Genomic DNA, 18741 nt, shown 5'->3' with positions numbered 1-18741 from the left:
AAATAAGCACAGGTACCTACCAATGCGTCAACAGAAATATGTTTTTAATCTTCTTGGCTTCCCCTGGCATTCAGTGTTTCCTGACAAGAGAAAAGATTTCTTTTTACTAACTAAAACACCCCACAATTCTAAAATCTAAAATAGGTAGCAGTTCATAGTTATCATTATTAAAAGACATCAAACCAACAATTACGAAAAAAGCTTTAGGGGGGGAAATACACACATTTGTAACGTTTTAAGTTCTTAGTTACATTAGTTGTCCATAAATTCTAGGATTACTCAAGTTACTAGTTATGAGGTTTTACATTTGTTTAATAGGGAATAATTTCCTCCAATTAAACTGACCGAACTAAGGCTTTTTAGATGACTAGAACAAATTAAGCTTTTTAATATGAAATTTTAGGTGGTGGTCTTAATGCCTCCCTTTTCTATAATCTAAAATAGAACTTGCTAATTTGTACCCTTCCCTGCTTTTATTGGTTATATTAAGATAAATTAAGTGAGATTAAAATCTTATTTGATTTATTTACCTTTGCAAATGAAGACCGTTTTAAGGGTTACACATCCTCTGCCTCTGACGAAAGCGACCTCAATTAGTCAAGTCAGAAAGTCTTTAAAAGCTTTGTGTTTATTGCTTCCAGCACGGAGTGAGGTGGTCATTAAGGTACCAAAATTCTCAAAAAACAAACAAAAATTCCGAAGTTGCACTAAGTGAAGAAACGCTCAACAAGATGAAAACTAAGTCACAGGTGTTTTGTTTTGTTTTTAATTTTTTTTTGTTTCAGAAAAAGCATTAACTATTTTAAACCAATAATTTGTTGTTGTTGTTTTTTAAAAAATGTGGAAATCCAGCAGATCGATACCATTTGGATAACTCCTTTAAAAGCCTTTAAGTCTATATTGTGTGTATAGGTGAATAAATATATCTATATATCTATAATATAATATAATGAAATGCACCTTTAGGTTTATACCATTTTATTAAAAAAAGCATAATAGTTGTAACAGTGTTTTTTTAGTAGGAGCAATTTAATATTGATTGTTGATCGTTGTTAAAAAAAAAATCACTCCCTCCCTGTTTACTACTATTTATGAAGGTTTTTAAATAAATAATGCATACTCTCACACACACTGATTTTTCTTTCAAAAGTTTATTTAGTATCAAGCAAGAGTAATCTTTGCTTAACACTACAGAACATTTCAAGACTCAAGTTACAAAATACCACATTATTTGCATCTGTGATCTGCCTCCCTTTTTACGTATGTTTGCAAAGAGAAAGACTAGCAAAATGGTTGAAAGATAAAAACTAGAAGAACTAAACTGTCGAAAACCTTTGAAATAAAAGGTTACGCTTAGGTTAAAATAATGGATTAACATATTTAATAAACCTAGCCGTTTTTAACACTAGTTAATCAAAGGTTATATTTCTCTCTCTCTCTCTCTTTTTTGTTTGTTTTGATCGCCTATCGGATGTCTCTCCCCAACCCCAACCCCTTCCCGCCCGCCCAAATACAATCTGGAAATAACAAAGTTCCGCGTTTCAACGTGTCTTCCTGTCCAGGCTTTTCATTCAGCAAAAAATAGATTAAGCTCAGTCCGTCCATTCAGATTAAGCACTTTGATTTTAATAAAAAGGGATTGTTCATAGAAAAAAATTACTTTGAACAGTATACAGGACTGGTGGAGATTGGGTATTTCACAACATCAGACAGTGTAATCAGTATCTGGCATATGGCTGCTCTCTGTAGCCTCCTTTTGTTGTCCTTGCTGAAGGTGCCTTGTGTCTTGAACTGGTCCATTCTTCCTGTCCTGAAATAAGGAAGCGCAAACATGGTTAAGGCATCTCCTAAATAGATCTGCGGCTTTTTCTTTTTGAAGGGAAAGGGTGGCAAAGGGGCATGGCACATCGGCACAACTCTAGATAGGGGAGCGGGCAGAGAGGAGGAATAAACAGACAGATCTCAAGAAGGAGGGGTGCAGAAAGTAGAGCTCCTGCCCCCCCCCCAAAACCCAGTATTGGGACCTGTGCTTTTTAAGTTGTTCATAAACCTTCTAGACTAGTTACAGGTGGGTAGCTGTGTTGGTCTGCCATAGTCAAAACAAAACAAAACAAAACAAATCCTTCCAGTAGCACCTTAGAGACCAACTAAGTTTGTTCTAGTAATGTACGGAAGTGAGAGCTGGACCATAAAGAAGGCTGATCGCCGAAGAATTGATGCTTTTGTGCTGATGCTATGGTGCTGGAGGAGACTCCTGAGAGTCCCATGGAATGCAAGAAGATCAAACCTATCCATTCTTAAAGAAATCAGCCCTGAGTGCTCACTAGAAGGACAGATCCTGAAGTTGAGGCTCCAGTACTTTGGCCACCTCATGAGAAGAGAAGACTCCCTAGAAAAGACCCTGATGTTGGGAAAGATGGAGGGCACAAGGAGAAGGGGACGACAGAGGATGAGATGGTTGGACAGTGTTCTCAAAGCTACTAACATGAGTTTGGCCAAACTGTGGGAGGCAGTGAAGGATAGGCGTGCTCTGGTCCATGGGGTCACGAAGAGTCGGACACGACTGAACGACAACAACATGTTTGTTCTTGGTATGAGCTTTCGTGTGCATGCACACTTCTTCTGAAGAAGTGTGCATGCACACGAAAGCTCATACCAAGAACAAACTTAGTTGGTTGCCAAGATGCTACTGGAAGGAATTTTTTTTACTTCTAGACTAGGGTTTCCCAAACTTGGAGTCTCCAGCTGTTTTTGCACTACGATTCCCATCGTCCCTGACCACTGGTCCTGCTAGCTACGGATGATGGGAGTTGTAGTGCAAAAAAAGCTGGAGACTCCCAAGTTTGGGAGACTCTAGTCTAGAGTTAGGGGTCATCAGTGAGCTGGCCATGTTTGCTAATGATACTAAACTGCTTAGCCTCGCTGAAACAAAAGGACCTATCCAAACTGTGCAAACGGGCAGCAAAACAGCGAACATTACACAAATCCAAGGGGCGCTCACATTGGGAATGCTGTGTAAGGTTCTGGTTGCTTCACCTCAGAAAGGTTATTGCAGAGTGGGAGAAGGGTTCGGAAAAGGGCAGCCCAAATGATCCGAGGGGGTGGAGTGCCTCCCCCAAAGAGTTTGCAGCACTGGGGACTTTGTAGTTTTGAGAAAAGCTGAATAATGGAATTTTACAAAATTATGCGTGACATGGAGGATGCAGGCAGAGAAAAGTTTTCCTTCCTCTCTCGTAACAGTGGAACTTCTAGGCATCCAAGGAAGTCGAAGGATTCAGGGACAGATGAAAGAAAGTACTTCACACATTCACCCCCACCCCCCAAGAGGAAGTGATGGCCACCAACTTGGATGGGATTTAAAGGACGATTAGACAGACTCGTGGAAGAAAAGGCTACCAATGGTTACTAGCCTTGGCTATAATCTGTGTCCACGACTGAGGCCAGTTGGCTTCTGAATACCAGTTTCCAGAAAGCACAGCAGGGGAGACTATTTTTGTAAGGCAATTTCCTGTTCTATTCAGTGTGCAGGAGTAGGTGAGGGCTTTGGGACCTCAGCTCTAGGGGTTGAAATATAGCCTTCCAGGCCTTCAAACCCTCCTCAGCACACGCCCCTCACCATTGCAGGGGGTTGGACTAGATGACCCTTGGACACCTTCCAACTCCACTGCATCACACCTCCAGTGTTTTTTCCTGTATTGAATGTGCCCTTGAGCCTTTGGGGAGCCACATAAAAACCTCAGAGATAGCGTGCAGCTTTCAGGCGGGTTGTTTTTGGTGTGTGTGTTCGTGTGTGCGTTTCTTGAGATTCTCTGGTCCCAGACCATTTAAAGGTCAAAACCATCACTTTGAATTGAGCCCGGAGACGAACTGGCAACTAATGAAACTGGTGGAGGATTAATGAGCGTACCAAGATCCATTCTATCAGCCTCAGATCAAAGCTGGCAGCTACGATGACTGCATTAACAAAGAGACAGTCACTATAATTAAACAAAAACATCCTATGCACATAGCCTGAGCTTTCCCTCTTCACTCCTCCATTATTGAAAAAGGGAAATGAATCGCCGCATGGCTGGGCTTAGCCTTATGCATTACGATGCACGCAAAGTTTCTCTCCAGGCAAACCACAAGCTCTGGGTTCAGACGTACTCTGTGGCTTGGTTCCTGCTTGGTTAAGGCAGCAGCAAAATGGGCTGTGTGCCCATACTGCACATGCTTAACTCTGGCTAAGGCAGCCTTCTCAACCTTGTGCCTTCCAGCCCTGCATCTTCCATCAGTCCCAGCATCATACAGCCATGGCGACAGGGGCTGCTGGGAGTTGTGGTCAAAAAGATCTGGAGGACACCGGAATGGGAAAAGTTGGTTAAAGGCTTTTGATTAGATGCTCTGGACTGCTATCTTTCGCTTGGACTACTTCAATGCACTCTCTGTGGGGCTACCTTTGAAGGTGACTCGGAAACTAGAACTAATCCAGAATGCGCCAGCTAGACTGGTGATTGGGAGTGGCAGCCGGGACCATATTAACACTGGTCTTAAAAGTTCTACATTGGCTCCCACTACGTTCCCAAGTACAATTCAAAGTGTTGGTGCTGACCTTTAAAGCCCTAAGTGGCCTTGGCCCAGTATACCTGAAGGAGCGTCTCCACCCCCCATTGTTCTGCCCGGACACTGAGATCCAGCTCCGAGGGTCTTCTGGCGGTTCCCTCACTGCAAGAAGCGAAGCTACAGGGAACCAGGCAGAGGGCCTTCTTGGCGGTGGCACCCACGCTGTGGAATGCCCTCCCATCAGATGTCAAGGAGATAAATAACTATACAACTTTTAGAAGACATCTGAAGGCAGCCCTGTGTCAGGAGGCTCTTAACATTTGGTGTTGTTTTTATATGTGTTGGAAGAGTTTCTCCGGCAGCCCAGCCAGATGGGCAGGGTCTAAATAATAATTTATTATTATTATTATTATTATTATTATTATTATTATTATTATTATTATTACATCTGAATGCAGCCATTCTGAACCAATGGGAGCTTCCAGACTATCCTGTTCCGTTTATATAGCTATCACCCCAGAAGCAAGGAAAGACGGCAATTTTTGCTTTCTGTGTTTGCATTAAGCCCATTGCAGGCCTCTTTGCTGAAACGTTTCGCCATCACGAGGCAAGCCGAAGCCCAGGCCCCCTGCTGCCAGGCAGCTCATTTTAATGCCGAAGCATGAAAACGATCAAAGCTATGCAAGTCCGTGGAGACCAATTTAGCATGTTGCGAGGGGGGTAAAAAGGAGGCTTAAAGCAGCCTTTCCCTTTTGATAATATCGTGTAATCGGCTGCTCCCCCTCAAGGTGACTTGCGGACATTTAAGCCTGTGACACGCAGACAGCCTGTGTGGTAGAACGATTTATTATGACAAACAAACCCAAGCGGGGGCCCCCGGTTGCTTCAGGTGGGAGATGCGGTGGATATTATGTATGTATGTATGTATGTATGTATGTATGTATGTATGTATTTATTTATTTATTTTAAGCATTAAGCATACTTCAAAGGTGTCCCCAGAAATGGTTTCCAGACTTGTCGCTGAAAAAGTGTCGCAACATCCATTAGCGGGGAAATTGCGAGACACCTGCTCTGACAGCAGGCAAGTCGTGAGGGTGTATTCGTGGCAAGACAGGGAGGGGTGCTCAGCCTCATGACAGGTCGGATCCTGAGCCCCTCTGATCTCCAGCCAAAGGTTTAGCATTATCCCCAAAGCAAAGGTGTCTCTTAACATGCTTTGTGTGTCTAATCCGACACAGATTTCTTTAATTAAACCTGTCACCTCTGCACTTTGGTGCGTGTGTGTTTTTTAATTAATCTCCGTCGAGTATCATGTGGATTCTGCTCTGGAAATTATTCTTTATCAACAAGAACCCCAGCTCCTCTTTTTTTCCTTCTGCCTACCTAAAGCACCTTTTTTTTAAAAAAATAACCTCTGTTTAATGACCTACCTCCTCGAATTCGTTCAAGTGGCGCAGAAAAGCAAATCTAAAGCATGGGGGGGGGGGAGAGAAACCCTGCAGGCCAAGTGTGAAGCGTTAAAAATATTCAGCAAGGAACTTGAGTGAAGAATGAGGTCAAGGGCGCTTTCATATATCCAGACACACCAGCTCGAGCCAACGAGACGCAGGCAGCAGCCTGGTATACCCAGAAGCTAGAGGGCAGGTTCTCAGACATCATGGCACACCTGTTCTATGGGCATGGCCAACTCATTCCACAACTTGGGAGAATTCGGCGGCAATCTCTGTTTGTTAATCCCTACCTCAAATGGCTCCTCTTACATGTACCCTTTAGCTTAATACCCTTGGTCCTCCTCTATGAAATGAAATGAAGCGTAAATATGTGAAACTGAATTTGCACATTTTCATCTCTCCTTAACGCTTTGCCCTCTATCAGGATTTAGAACATGTGCTAATACAAATAATGTTATTAATACCCACATATATATCCATACGCTGTATATAAAAATGTTTTTAAAGTAGTACAAGCTTTAAAAAAGTGCGGAGGGGAGAGAAGCCTCAGGGACTTTTTTATCATCAGGGTTTGCCAAACTTGGGTCTCCAGCTGTTTTTGAACTTCAACTCCCATCATCCCTGACCACTGGGTCCTGCTACCTAAGAATCATGGGAGTTGTAGTACAAAAAAGAGCAGGAGACCCAAGTTTGGCAAACCCTGATGATAAAAAAGTCCCTGAGGCTTCTCTCCCCTCTGCACTTTTTAAAAAGCTTGTACTACTTTAAAAACATTTTTATATACAGCGTATGGATATATACGTGGGTATTAATAACATTATTTGTATTAGCACATGTTTGCAGTCTCCCGGGGAGATCAAAAGGGGGCGAATAGTAGCAGCAGCACAAAAGGAGAAACCAATGAGCTGAGCTCCATTAAACTCTTCATTGGGGACGTTCGGGGATACCTGACTTGGCTCAGTGCTACTTGTGTAACGAAACACAGCACCGTAAACTGGGAGGCACCTGTTGGCTATGCTAAAGTTTGTGCAGCCGATGTTGTGCACAGGCCAGACTGTTTGCCACATTTTTGTGAGTGTGTGTGTTCATGCATGAATGGGAAACTACCATGTTGTTGGGGGGGGGGGGGAGCCGGCAAATAGCAACAAGGGAAAGGTGAGAGAAGCATTTGCAAGACAGGAGAAATCCAGACAGCAAGAACGTAAAAATGCCCTGCTGGATCAGACCAAGGCCCTATCTATCTGGTCCTGCATTCTGTTGTCACACTGACCGACCAGATGATGACAAGAAGCACTAAAAGGAGAAGGCAAAAGACCTCTCTCGCTCATACTCCCAGATGTGCTGCTTGCGATTGTGAATGTTCAGCTTCTTTGGACAATCCTGGGATGGGTTCTAGTATTATGAAAGAAGGAGGAAAACATCTGTCTACCCACTTCCTCCATGGCACGCACAATGAAATCTGCCGCTTCAGTGGAAATAGTGTCTTGTAGTGTGCAGATGTGAGAGCAGATTTTTCTTTTTCATGCAAGGTGGCAAATTCAAAATGCCTTTTTACATGAAATAACTTCTCCCAGAACATTAAAGTTACTCACTGTAAGAATCATATGTGTCGTCACTCAGGCCATGGGCGTAATCATAGTAATCGCCACCACTGTTTGGAAAGAGAAAAACAATCCAGCTGTTAATAAAAGAATTGCGATACAAGAGCGTGTGAGAATGTGCTTTCTGTAGCCGGGTTCCCCCTGCCCACTCAGAAACCAATGCCGAACCTGCTACCTGGGCAGGGGTCACCTATGTGGTGCCCTCCATATGTGGACGGACTACAACTCCCATCACCACTGACCAATGGCTATCTGCAAGGCACCATGTTGGCTATCCCTGCACAGAGGCGACTGATTAAAAAAAAACAATAAAATTTTATTAACGCTTTTCATAATACAATTAAAAACGAACTAATCTAAATAAAACCAGAACGCTCTTAAGCCTTATCTCGCACAGAGAGCGGTGGACCATCCTAGCTCTCACCTGGGATCTTTCCTTTCCTCTCCCACCCTGGGACATCTTCCCTTCCCTATCACCATTTTTTTTTTTAAATAATTGCTTAGATCCTTCTCCCCGCCCCCCAACCTCCACTTCGCCTGCAGAATTGTAAACTGGCATAGAAATTATTTATGCAACTAAAATATACATTGCCCTGGGTCTCTTGAATTATATTACTAGCCACACATTTTTTTAAAAAAAAGTTTGGGATGTTCTTTAGCCCAAACTTGGGCCACCGCTCAGGGATAAGGGCCACTGTCTTGTATGCAGAAAATCCCAGGTTCCAGCCCCAAGTGGGGGTCTCAATGAACAGGGCTTGGGGATATTTTACCCTTTGAGATCCATTTCCCAGCTGAACAGACAGTTCTGGGCTGGGTGGAGCGATCATGTGGCTCAGTGTAAAATAGCTCTATTATGCTCATAAGGGATTCAACATGTTTTACACAAAGCCAGGTCAGCTGAAGGGTGGGAGGGTGGTGGCATTGATGGGTTGTCACAGCATAAAAGTCCTCCATCTCTGGCCTCTAACTAGGGAAAGACAAAGGCCTTTTTATACCTGCTTTGCTGATCTGAATTATCCTGCAATTAGTGGACAAATTGGTTCACAAAGGCAAGTTGTTTCAAGCACATTAGAAAGAAACAGAGGGGCTCTTGCATGCTGTTGGGTCAAAGGCTAACTAGTCTATTATGACTTGGCCTTGACTGGCAACATTTTCTGTCTCTTCACCCAGCTAATTGAGATAAGAGACCACTTAAGCCAGGCATGGCCAAACTTGACCCTCCAGCTGTTTTGGGACTACAACTCCCATCATCCCTGACCACTGGTCCTGCTACCTAAGAATCATGGGAGTTGTAGTCCAAAAAAAGAGCTGGAGACCCAAGTTTGGGAAACCCTGATGATAAAAAAGTCCTTGAGGCTTCTCTCCCCTCCGCACTTTTTTAAAGCTTGTACTACTTTAAAAACATTATTGTATACAGTGTATGGATATATGTGTCTAATAACGTTATTTGTATTAGCACATGTTTGCAGTCTCCCGGGAATTGTAGTCCCAAAACAGCTGGAGGGCGAAGTTTGGCCATGCCTGACTTAAGCAGAGGTGCAGAAATGAAACTTTGGAATCTCATATTCCTACCATCAAGCTCCAGACCTTGGGTGGTATTCATCTAGGTTTTGCTCAGAGCAGACCCACTGAAATTAATGGACCTAACTCAGCCACATTCATTAATTTCAATGGGTCTGCCCTGAGTTTGAACTTATACCACTCCTTCTCTATAAGCTCAACAGAATTCCAAGAGCTCCCAAGTCAAGACAATGCTCGGATGTTCAAACGGTAGTTTGATAGTGTAGAAGATGTTCCAAGTCTCCTGCCAGAAAACCCATTTAACCAATTTGCCCGCAGAACTCCTGTACGCAGCAGAGAGGACCATTTTTCAGGGGAAACGTTCAGTTTGTGTGGGATGCTGGCAAGGCATTTTGGGCTTCGCTGTAATCCTGCAGCATGCCAACTGTGTGCCCCCCGCTCCAAACTTCCCCTAGAGCAGGGCCATCCAACAGGTAGATTGTGATGTACTGGTACATCGCAGGACCCTTCTCCTCCCCCCTCCCCATGAAAAGCTCAACAATGTTGACTTCCTAAATTTTTTCCCTAAAAAACACATCTGAAGAAGTGTGCATGCACACGAAAGCTCATACCAAGAACAAACTCAGTTGGTCTCTAAGGTGCTACTTAGATCACTGCCAGGTTTTTGTTTTAATAGTGGGGGAGTAGATCTCAGTCTCTTGAAAGTTGGACATGCCTGCTCTAGAGGATGCACATTAAATGGAGGGTGATTGATAAATTGTGGACAATCTTTCCTCCAAGCCATCTGCTCACCGAGGAAACCCAAAGGAGGTTTCCAGGAACATAGTCAGATCAAAAGGACCACCAAAAGAAGAAGAAGAAGAAGAGTTTGGATTTGATATCCCGCTTTTTACTACCCGAAGGAGTCTCAAAGCGGCTCACATTCTCCTTTCCCTTCCTCCCCCACAACAAACACTCTGTGAGGTGAGTGGGGCTGAGAGACTTCAGAGAAGTGTGACTAGCCCAAGGTCACCCAGCAGCTGCATGTGGAGGAGCGGAGGTGCGAACCCGGTTCACCAGCTTACGAGTCTTTACAGGGGGGCAAGTAGCAGCACCACTTTTTAATTCCACGAAAGCAACCCCCCGCCCAATGCAAACTCATATTTGATAGGAAAATTTTATACTGACATTTGCTGTCGTTCCATACAGTATCCGATTACTTATTGTGCGATTCATCAAGTCTGCAGGCCTGAAAGCAGCTGAGCCCCTGTCCTCCTACCTGTCAATCCTGTCAGAATTACTTTGGCTGGGCTTCATTTTACAAACCTAAGTGCCTGTTAAAGCGAGAGTGACTCGCCTTTCATGGCGTGTAAACAGCAAAACCAATAATCCTTGGTGGGAAGGGAAAATTCACTTATTTGCATTGAAGGTATCTGGAGGGGGGGGGGAATCCTCAAAACTTTATTAGCACGCAGACCCTTCAGCGCCAATAACCACTTCATAAAGTTATAACGCGAGGTGGCTGGAGCTGTTTGCTCGAGGGCGGCCTGCATTTCTGTGTACCCTTCTCAGCCCACCCAACATGTAATTGAATTGTGCTCCTGTAAGCCTTCATTTTGCAGGAACACTGAAATGAACCTGGCTACTTCTTAAATATGGAAACTTTACAGAAGGTGGCAAGAGAAAGTGAGGCACAACCAAAATATACCTAGCTGGCCACAGGGAAGGTTTAAGGCAGGGGTAGGCAACCTAAGGCCCGTGGGCTGGATGCGGCCCAATCGCCTTCTAAATCCGGCCCGCGGACGGTCCAGGAATCGGCGTGTTTTTACATGAGTAGAATGTGTGCTTTTATTTCAAATGCATCTCTGGGTTATTTGTGGGGCCGGCCTGGTGTTTTCACATGAGTAGAATGTGTGCTTTTATTTATAATGCATCTCTGGGTTATTTGTGGGGCATAAGGAATTCGTTCATGTGGTTTTTTGGGTTTTTTTTCAAAAATATAGTCCGGCCCACCACATGGTCTGAGGGATGGTGGACCAGCCCACAGCTGAAAAAGGTTGCTGAACCCTGTTTTAAGGGGTGTACCCTGGCCAGGAGTTCACCTACCAGGCGTAGGGGAAAAAAATGGATGTTCAATGAGTCTATTATTCTCCTGAGGTATGTTTTCAAGATGGCGTTTATCACAAGGAAAGACATTCTGCATTGCACTTTGAAATACATTAATAGCAAATGTAGGTGCTATAAAAGTTTTTTTTTTTAAGCCTTCTGTCAGAAGGGGGGGGGGGAACACTGCACAAGCTGACATTAGGTCCCTTAAAAAACACCCGGCACTCAGTGTTAGAAACTCAGGTATATAATCTAATCACTAAATGGCACCTTAAAACATAGGTTATGGTTGCCACAATGGAATGTCTAGCCACCTTTTTCTTTTTACACTGAGGTTTGTATGGTTGTTGTAGTTAATTTCATTTCTATGCTGCTTTATATTTTAAAGAACAAATCTCAAATGCCGGCACCTCAAATAAAAACACCCAGAATAAAACGAATTCAAGCTTCCAAGGAAAATATTACAGATCCTTCTCTAAGGGATATTCCGCTTTCCCCAGCCGCCAGCCTGGCATCCAGAGATCTCCACACGGTCGCAATTGGACCCACGCCAGTTGCAAAATGCGCCTGGCTAATTTCTAACATTGCTGGCACTCTGCACATGCTAAGAGGCACGGCCCCAGAAAACAGAAGTGGGCAGCTTCAGGAAAACTTGTTGTGTAGGCTGCCAATCTTGAGAGTCACACAATGTGTTGCACTTGCACAATGGGAATTGTGCTGGACTGAGGACAAGCTCCAGGTTTTGCTGAAAGCATGCAGACACCATGCATTCTAGACATCGGGCACTGAATTATCATCTATCCCTAGCTAACCTGCCAGGAAACATTCAATGGGAAGAGAGTGCACTGTGACCTGTAGCCAGCTCTCAGCCACACTTTCTGGGCGCCAGAGACTTGCTTAAGAGAACAAGGGACCTTCACCGGTTCCCTTCTACCCCACAACAAGTTCCTGGTCCTTGGACCTCAAGAAATAACAGCAAGTTTTCTACACTGAGGAAAAGCTATTAGGCAGGGAAGAAAAACCAAGTTCACTCATGAGCCAAAGAGGAAGAATGATTGCGTGTTAAAAAAACAACAACTGCACGGGCCTAAACAACTTGCAACCTGCCAAGCTGAACATACCCCACTAGCTGTGTACTTGCTTGGTGTTGAATTTTGCAATCCAGGGCTCATTTGTTTATTTAAATAACATATAGGGTTTCAGCCTCGGAGAAAGTGCCTGAGCAGAAATAGCGGTGAAGTACGGGAATTCAGAATGCGTCCATCCTAATCAGAAGCCTCTGTATAAAAAACAATAAATATGCTAAAAACCACTTTGGAAACAAGCTGTCAGAATCGATAAGATTTTATTTGTTCGTGCTCCTCGTGTTCTGCCTTTCCAACACATTGCCCAGGGTGGCAGACAATTCAAAATAAAAACACTGCCGCAAAAAGCAAAGCCACCTCGAAGTTGAAGGCAAAGCTTTAGAGGAGAGTGCAATGCTACAGGGCTGGAATGGGCTGGTTTTCTTCATGGATCAGTCAACGTTCTCCCCTCAATTAATCCACAGGAACAGTTGAATGACAATACTTAGAAAATATGAGCACTGGGAGCACAGATTGGTTGCCTTAACTATGGAAGGGCTGTGATGGCTATCCAACCCAACACTAGGCAAATACATTCCAACCAGAGATTGCACCCATCAAGAGAGGCATGCTCTAAGGCACCTGTCCCAGTGTGGCACTCCCCTGATCTTTCACACTACAGTGTCCATCATCCCACAATGTTCAGGACAAGGTGTGAAGCCTGGGAGTTATTTTGGACTCACAGCTGTCCATGGAGGTGCAAGTTAATTCTGTGTCCAGGGTGCCCGTCTGCCACCTCCATCTGGTATGCCAGCTGAGACCCTGCCTGCCTGAGCACTGTCTCACCAGAGTGGTTATCTCCCACTTGGACTACTGCAACGCGCTCTACATGGGGCTACCTTTGAAGGTGAACCAGAAACTACAACTAATCCAGAATACAGCAGCTACACTGGTGACTGGGAATGGCCACTGAGACCATATAACACTGGTCCTGAAAGACCTACATTGTCTCTCAGTACCTTTCCAAGCACAATTCAAAGTATTGGTGCTGACCTTGAATCGCAGAATGGCTGGGCTTAGGCCTTATGCATTAAGATGCACGCAAAGTTTCTCTCCAGGCAAACCACAAGCTCTGGGTTCAGACATACTCTGTGGCTTGGTTCCTGCTTGGTTAAGGCAGCAGCAAAATGGGCTGTGTACCCATACTGCACATGCTTAACTCTTGCTAAGGCAGCCTTCTCAACCTTGTGCCTTCCAGGCCTGCATCTTCCATCAGTCCCAGCATCATACAGCCATGGCGACAGGGGCTGCTGGGAGTTGTGGTCAAAAAGATCTGGAGAACACCGGAATGGGAAAGGTTGATTAAAGGCTTTGGACTGCTATCTTTCGCTTGGACTACTGCAATGCACTCTCTGTGGGGCTACCTTTGAAGGTGACTCGGAAACTAGAACTAATCCAGAATGCGGCAGCTAGACTGGTGATTGGGAGTGGCCGCCGGGACCATATTAACACTGGTCTTAAAAGTTCTACATTGGCTCCCACTATGTTTCCAAGTACAATTCAAAGTGTTGGTGCTGACCTTTAAAGCCCTAAGTGGCCTCAGCCCAGTATACCTGAAGGAGCGTCTCCACCCTCATTGTTCATCCCACACACTGAGGTCCAGCTCCGAGGGCCTTCTGGCAGTTCCCTCACTGTGAGAAGTGATGCTGCAGGGAACCAGGCAGAGGGCCTTCTTGGCACTGGTGCCCTCCCTATGGAACACCCTCTCATCAGGTGTCAAGAAGACATCTGAAAGCAGCCCTGTATTTAATGTGTAATGTTTTTGTATATGTTGGAAGCCACAAAGAGTGGCTAGGGCAACCCAGACAGATGTCAGGGTATAAATAATAAAATTATTATTCCTATCCCTGACTACTGATTGCGCCAGCTGGGGAGCACGGGAGTTGCAGTTCGACACTTAAAGCACTTTTCCTCTGGAGAGGAACAAAAACCATTATCCCGGGGTGGGTGGGAAGCAAGCTGTGCTGCAGTGATTTTATAATATGCTAAGTGAGGACAATGCAACACGGCTTACGTATTATCAGAAAGGAAACGGCCTGCATCTTCCGTACATCTGCTAATCCAGCTGTTGGTAAAAGTGCCCAGCACCCACCGCCTTGCTATTATACCAAGTTCAGTTCCTTGGGTCGACTGCTCTAGCCGTTAAGCTACTGTGGATCTGCTTGACCTTTGCAAAGGCCCCCATGCAGTGCTTAACATGAGCGCTTGTGTGGAACTACTGGGATGCTCAAGGTAAAAGTATTCAGAGTTCTGGCTGAATACAGCCTCAAGTCCAAAGCATCCAGTCACATAGAAAGAGAGCTGCCTATTCACGTTACATCAAGAGCCACTGAGATGCAAACCAGGAATAGTGCTGGAGAAGCTTGGCTGCCCAATGGAATTCTGCTAAACTTGAAAACGCACGTTTTTTTCTAATACAACCAAAGGGCTTTTTTCGTTTAATCGCATTCTACTTTTAATCTGTATGCCGCCTTTCCAAATCTCTAGGCGGTCTCTACAACAAGCTGAAGGACCAACAAAAATATACAGCAAAGTTCTTGTAACAATCTGATCCAGTACAAATTAAGTCGTAATAAATAAAATACGACTTTTAAAGAAGCAACTTTATATCAGATAAAGTAATATTCAACAATCCACTGCACTTCTACAAAGACAAGTCTGTCTTCACCAGAATTTTGCATCTTTTTCAAGTACGCGCTTACAATATTTTAGGTATACACCTAAATAAAAGTGATGCACAAGGCAGCCTAAGTTGTTCAAAAGAAGAGATATTTCAGTCTCCTCTGCCTTTAAACATGGCAACTTCCATCTAACAGTCACAGAGACCTTCCCATTAATTCAGCTTGCTGCCTTTTATGCTTGTGTAGTATTAATGATGCTCTTGTCTGGCACCAGAGATAACATCAACCTTGATCTTCGATTCTTCTCTGTGTTGGCAGTTCTACCAATCCCCAATTCCCCATGGTTCTTCTATAAGCTATGAACATGAATGCGATTAGGACAGCCGCCAACTGAGTATTCTACTCTTCCCCCCCCCCCACACTTTTTCCTCTGAGAACGGCAAGCCTCGGTCCCCTCCGTGATACCGTTTCATCAACGTGGATAATTCTTTGGATTGTTCGTTCTAACTCTTATTTTAGCTAAACACCAAAAATGCTCTGTCTATATCAAGTGTGAGTAAGTGGGCTTGAATACACTGTACAGTACACCTGTGAGGCTTGAATACGACACAATGAAATGACAAAATTCTGCTCCAATTGCGTGCTTTATTCTGAATTAATTACTGCGGATTGGTGCCAAGGTACAGCAAGAGTGAGAGGCTGTAGGTCTTGATGGGCAGTGATTTTTTCTTTATTTTTAATATGTTTCTATTCCACCTTTCCTCTAAGGAACTAAAGGCAGCGTACATGATTCTTTCCTTTCCCCATTTTATCCCCACATTGACCCTGGGAGGTAGGTTAGGCTGAGAGACAGTGACAGCCCTAGGCTGAGAGACCAATGAGCCTCATGTCTGAGTCAGGATTTGAACTCTTGTCTCCCGTATCTTAATCAGACACTTCAACCACTATACCACACTGGCAACTGGAAAGTTGTTCTCTCCCGAAAAGCAGAATCTCACACACTTCTTCAATCTAGAACGTGTGAGAATCATAGAATCGTTGAGTTGGAAGGGGCCCCAAGGGTCATCCAGTGTGACCCCTTGCAATGCAGGAATCTCAACTCAAGCATCCGTGGCAGGTCCAACCTCTGCTTAAAAACCCCCAAGGAAGAAGAGCCCACCCCTTCCCGAGGGAGTCTATTCCACTATCGAACAGCTCTGACTGTGAGAAAGTTATTCCTGATGTTCAGTTGGAATCTCATTCCTTGTAACTTGACGCCATTGGCTCGAGTTCTGTTGTCTGGAGAAAGGCTGGTTTCTCTATTGCAGTGGTGGGGAACTTGCGGTCCTGGAGATGTTGTCAGACTCCCAACTCCCATCATCCCCAACAAGTGGCCATGCTATCTTTGTTTGATGGGAGTTGGAGACCAGTAAAACCTGGAGGCGGTGGTGGGTGGTAACTCATTGGAACGGGTAGGATGGAAGGCAAAGAGGACAACAGCAGATGAAGTCAGTGGCACCTAATTCTAGTTATGACACTTGTCCTCTTCCCTGCTGAATTCTACAAGGGGAAGGTGAGGGCTGCATGAGAATGGTAGGGCAGTTCCTCAGTTGTCCTAATGTACCCATCTCTGCTGTATTTGGGGGGGGGGGGGCGGCACAGGCTTCCCAGCCTCAGTCACAAGACTCTTAATTCAAACACCATGTCAGACAAAAAGATTCCTGCATTACAGGCGGTTCGACTAGATGACCCTCACAGTCCCTTTCAACTCTACGATTCTACTAATAAGTTGAAATACTCCCTTATATGACATGCAACAGTATTTATATATTGCTTTTTAAATGATCAAAATGCTTCACAAACATTACCGTAATGGTTTCTGCAAAGACCATGTGATGTAGTATCAGTTTTGTTATCACTATACAGCGGTACCTCGGGTTACGAACTTAATTCGTTCTGGAAGTCCATTCTTAACCTGAAACCGTTCTTAACCTGAGGCGTGCTTTTGTTAATGGGGCCTCCCGCTGCCGCCGCCGGCGCACAATTTCCGTTCTCATCCTAGGGCAAAGTTCCCAACCCGAGGTACTACTTCTGGGTTAGCGGAGTTTGTAACCAGAAGTGTTTCTAACCTGAAGTGTTTGTACCCCAAGGTACCACTGTATTACATTGAGAGGGAGAGAGAATAAGGCTAAAATAGTGAACAGTGGCTTGCTAAGAGACACCTATTGATACGGCAACAGAGGAGATGCTCTTACTTGGACCACTACATCAAACCAAGTTTCTGGTGAGAGAAAGTGAGTCTGCAATTCCCAGACTTCTCCCTCACTATCGTAGAGGCTGGAATCTTATTTGACCATTGAAAGGAAAGCTTCCATTTTGTGTGAATGTTGTTGCATCTCATGCACAATGTTTCTAAGAAAGTAAGTCTTGTAAGCATCAGCCTTTCGGGTGTCAGAAGGGGATTAGATCTCCAGTCTTTCTTCCTCGCATGCCTAGCTAGCAAGGACATGTGAAGACCTGCAATGCTCCCCTGAGCCTCCTGTGATCATGAAAGAAGAAGCCCAAGCGTACTTCTTGTGACTCAAGCCTTCCAGATTCAGCTTATATCCACAGGACAGCATCTGCCGTGTGGAGCTGAGGAAGTCAAAATGCATATTTTGCTTTTAATATAGCACTGCTTTATTGGGAACAGAACATTTTCAAAGGATAGAGAAGGCAGATGGCTCAATGAGGCCAGCTCTTACCTCCATTACTTACTTTTCTGGTAAAAAGAAAAAAGCAACCAATAAACTATGTCCCAAAACTAGATTTTTAAAGGCACGTCTACACCTGTTTGCATACACATGTCAACTAAATCTTTACGGCCCCATCTCGCAAACACCTAAATTCATACATGGGAAAAAGAAAGTACATCCTCTTTGAATGTTGTGGTTTTACATACCAGAACATAATAACAACAATCTGTTCCTTAGCAGGTCTTAAAATTAGGAAAATGCAACCTCGGGTGAACAACGCATGACATATGACACTGTGTCATTTATTATTATACAGATAGCTAGGACCTAGGCCACCAGCTATTCCTGACAGAGGGAAATCAGAGGAGGTAGGGAAGAGTCTTCCATTTCATGTTGAGTGGGTGAGAAAGGAGTGTGTGGAATAGATCAGATGGCTGGAGGTCTCATACTGGTTTCAGGCAACCAAACTTTTTGCCGTTTCTTGTTCCAAAACTCAGTACAAAGCCAGAGAAGAAACACCATCAATTCCCTAGTCTTCTGTACATTCCAACAGCTACCACAACTATGGCAGGCCTTGGTAGTCTTAACTGTTTGCTATGCTGACTGCCCACAGGGAAGTGGCTCTTTCAGCAGCAAACTCGTCTGGCTGGCAGCATCCAAATCAAATACCTACATCCAGAAAGCTCTCTCATTCATACAGGTGTATACTGAATCAGGTGCTTGGTCATCACATCATTTATATTGTGTCTCAGGAACAATCTTAGATGTTTATTATTTCCAAGTACCAGGCGTATCAGGAGTGATGCGTACAGATTTGTGATGAACAGAATGCTTACAAAACGCCTGTGTGTTGTGTCAAGTTTCAGTCCCAGTACTTTTTGCTTTACAACCAATTCTACAGTACATTCTGCTCAGTTGGAGGCCATCAACTATAATTTTGGATGTGATAGCAAGCAAGAGGAGCAGGAATTGCTCAAAAGTCACTGCTGAAATGGCTAATGGCTTAAGGAATTGGTGTGGGATGTTGTTGCTTGCATGACATTATTGCCCCTGCTTATCTGTGTGGTACAAATCAGCCAGTG

General features: G+C 44.3%; 1 protein-coding gene across 1 annotated transcript in view; it reads right to left on the bottom strand.

Annotated features, from left to right (window-relative positions):
- Positions 1-1604: 1604 nt before the first annotated feature.
- Positions 1605-18741, bottom strand: part of KHDRBS3 (KH RNA binding domain containing, signal transduction associated 3) — a 107310-nt gene continuing 90173 nt past the window's right edge. Inside the window, 2 exon segments of the mRNA XM_033155892.1 lie at positions 1605-1810; positions 7586-7644. Of these exon segments, the coding sequence (XP_033011783.1) occupies positions 1719-1810; positions 7586-7644 (151 nt within the window). The 3' untranslated portion in view covers positions 1605-1718.

Source organism: Lacerta agilis, chromosome 7, assembly GCF_009819535.1.
Source record: "Lacerta agilis isolate rLacAgi1 chromosome 7, rLacAgi1.pri, whole genome shotgun sequence".
Taxonomy (NCBI): Eukaryota; Metazoa; Chordata; class Lepidosauria; order Squamata; family Lacertidae; genus Lacerta; species Lacerta agilis.
The sequence above is the reverse complement of the archived record's forward strand: the minus strand, read 5'-3'. Positions and strand labels throughout refer to the sequence as shown.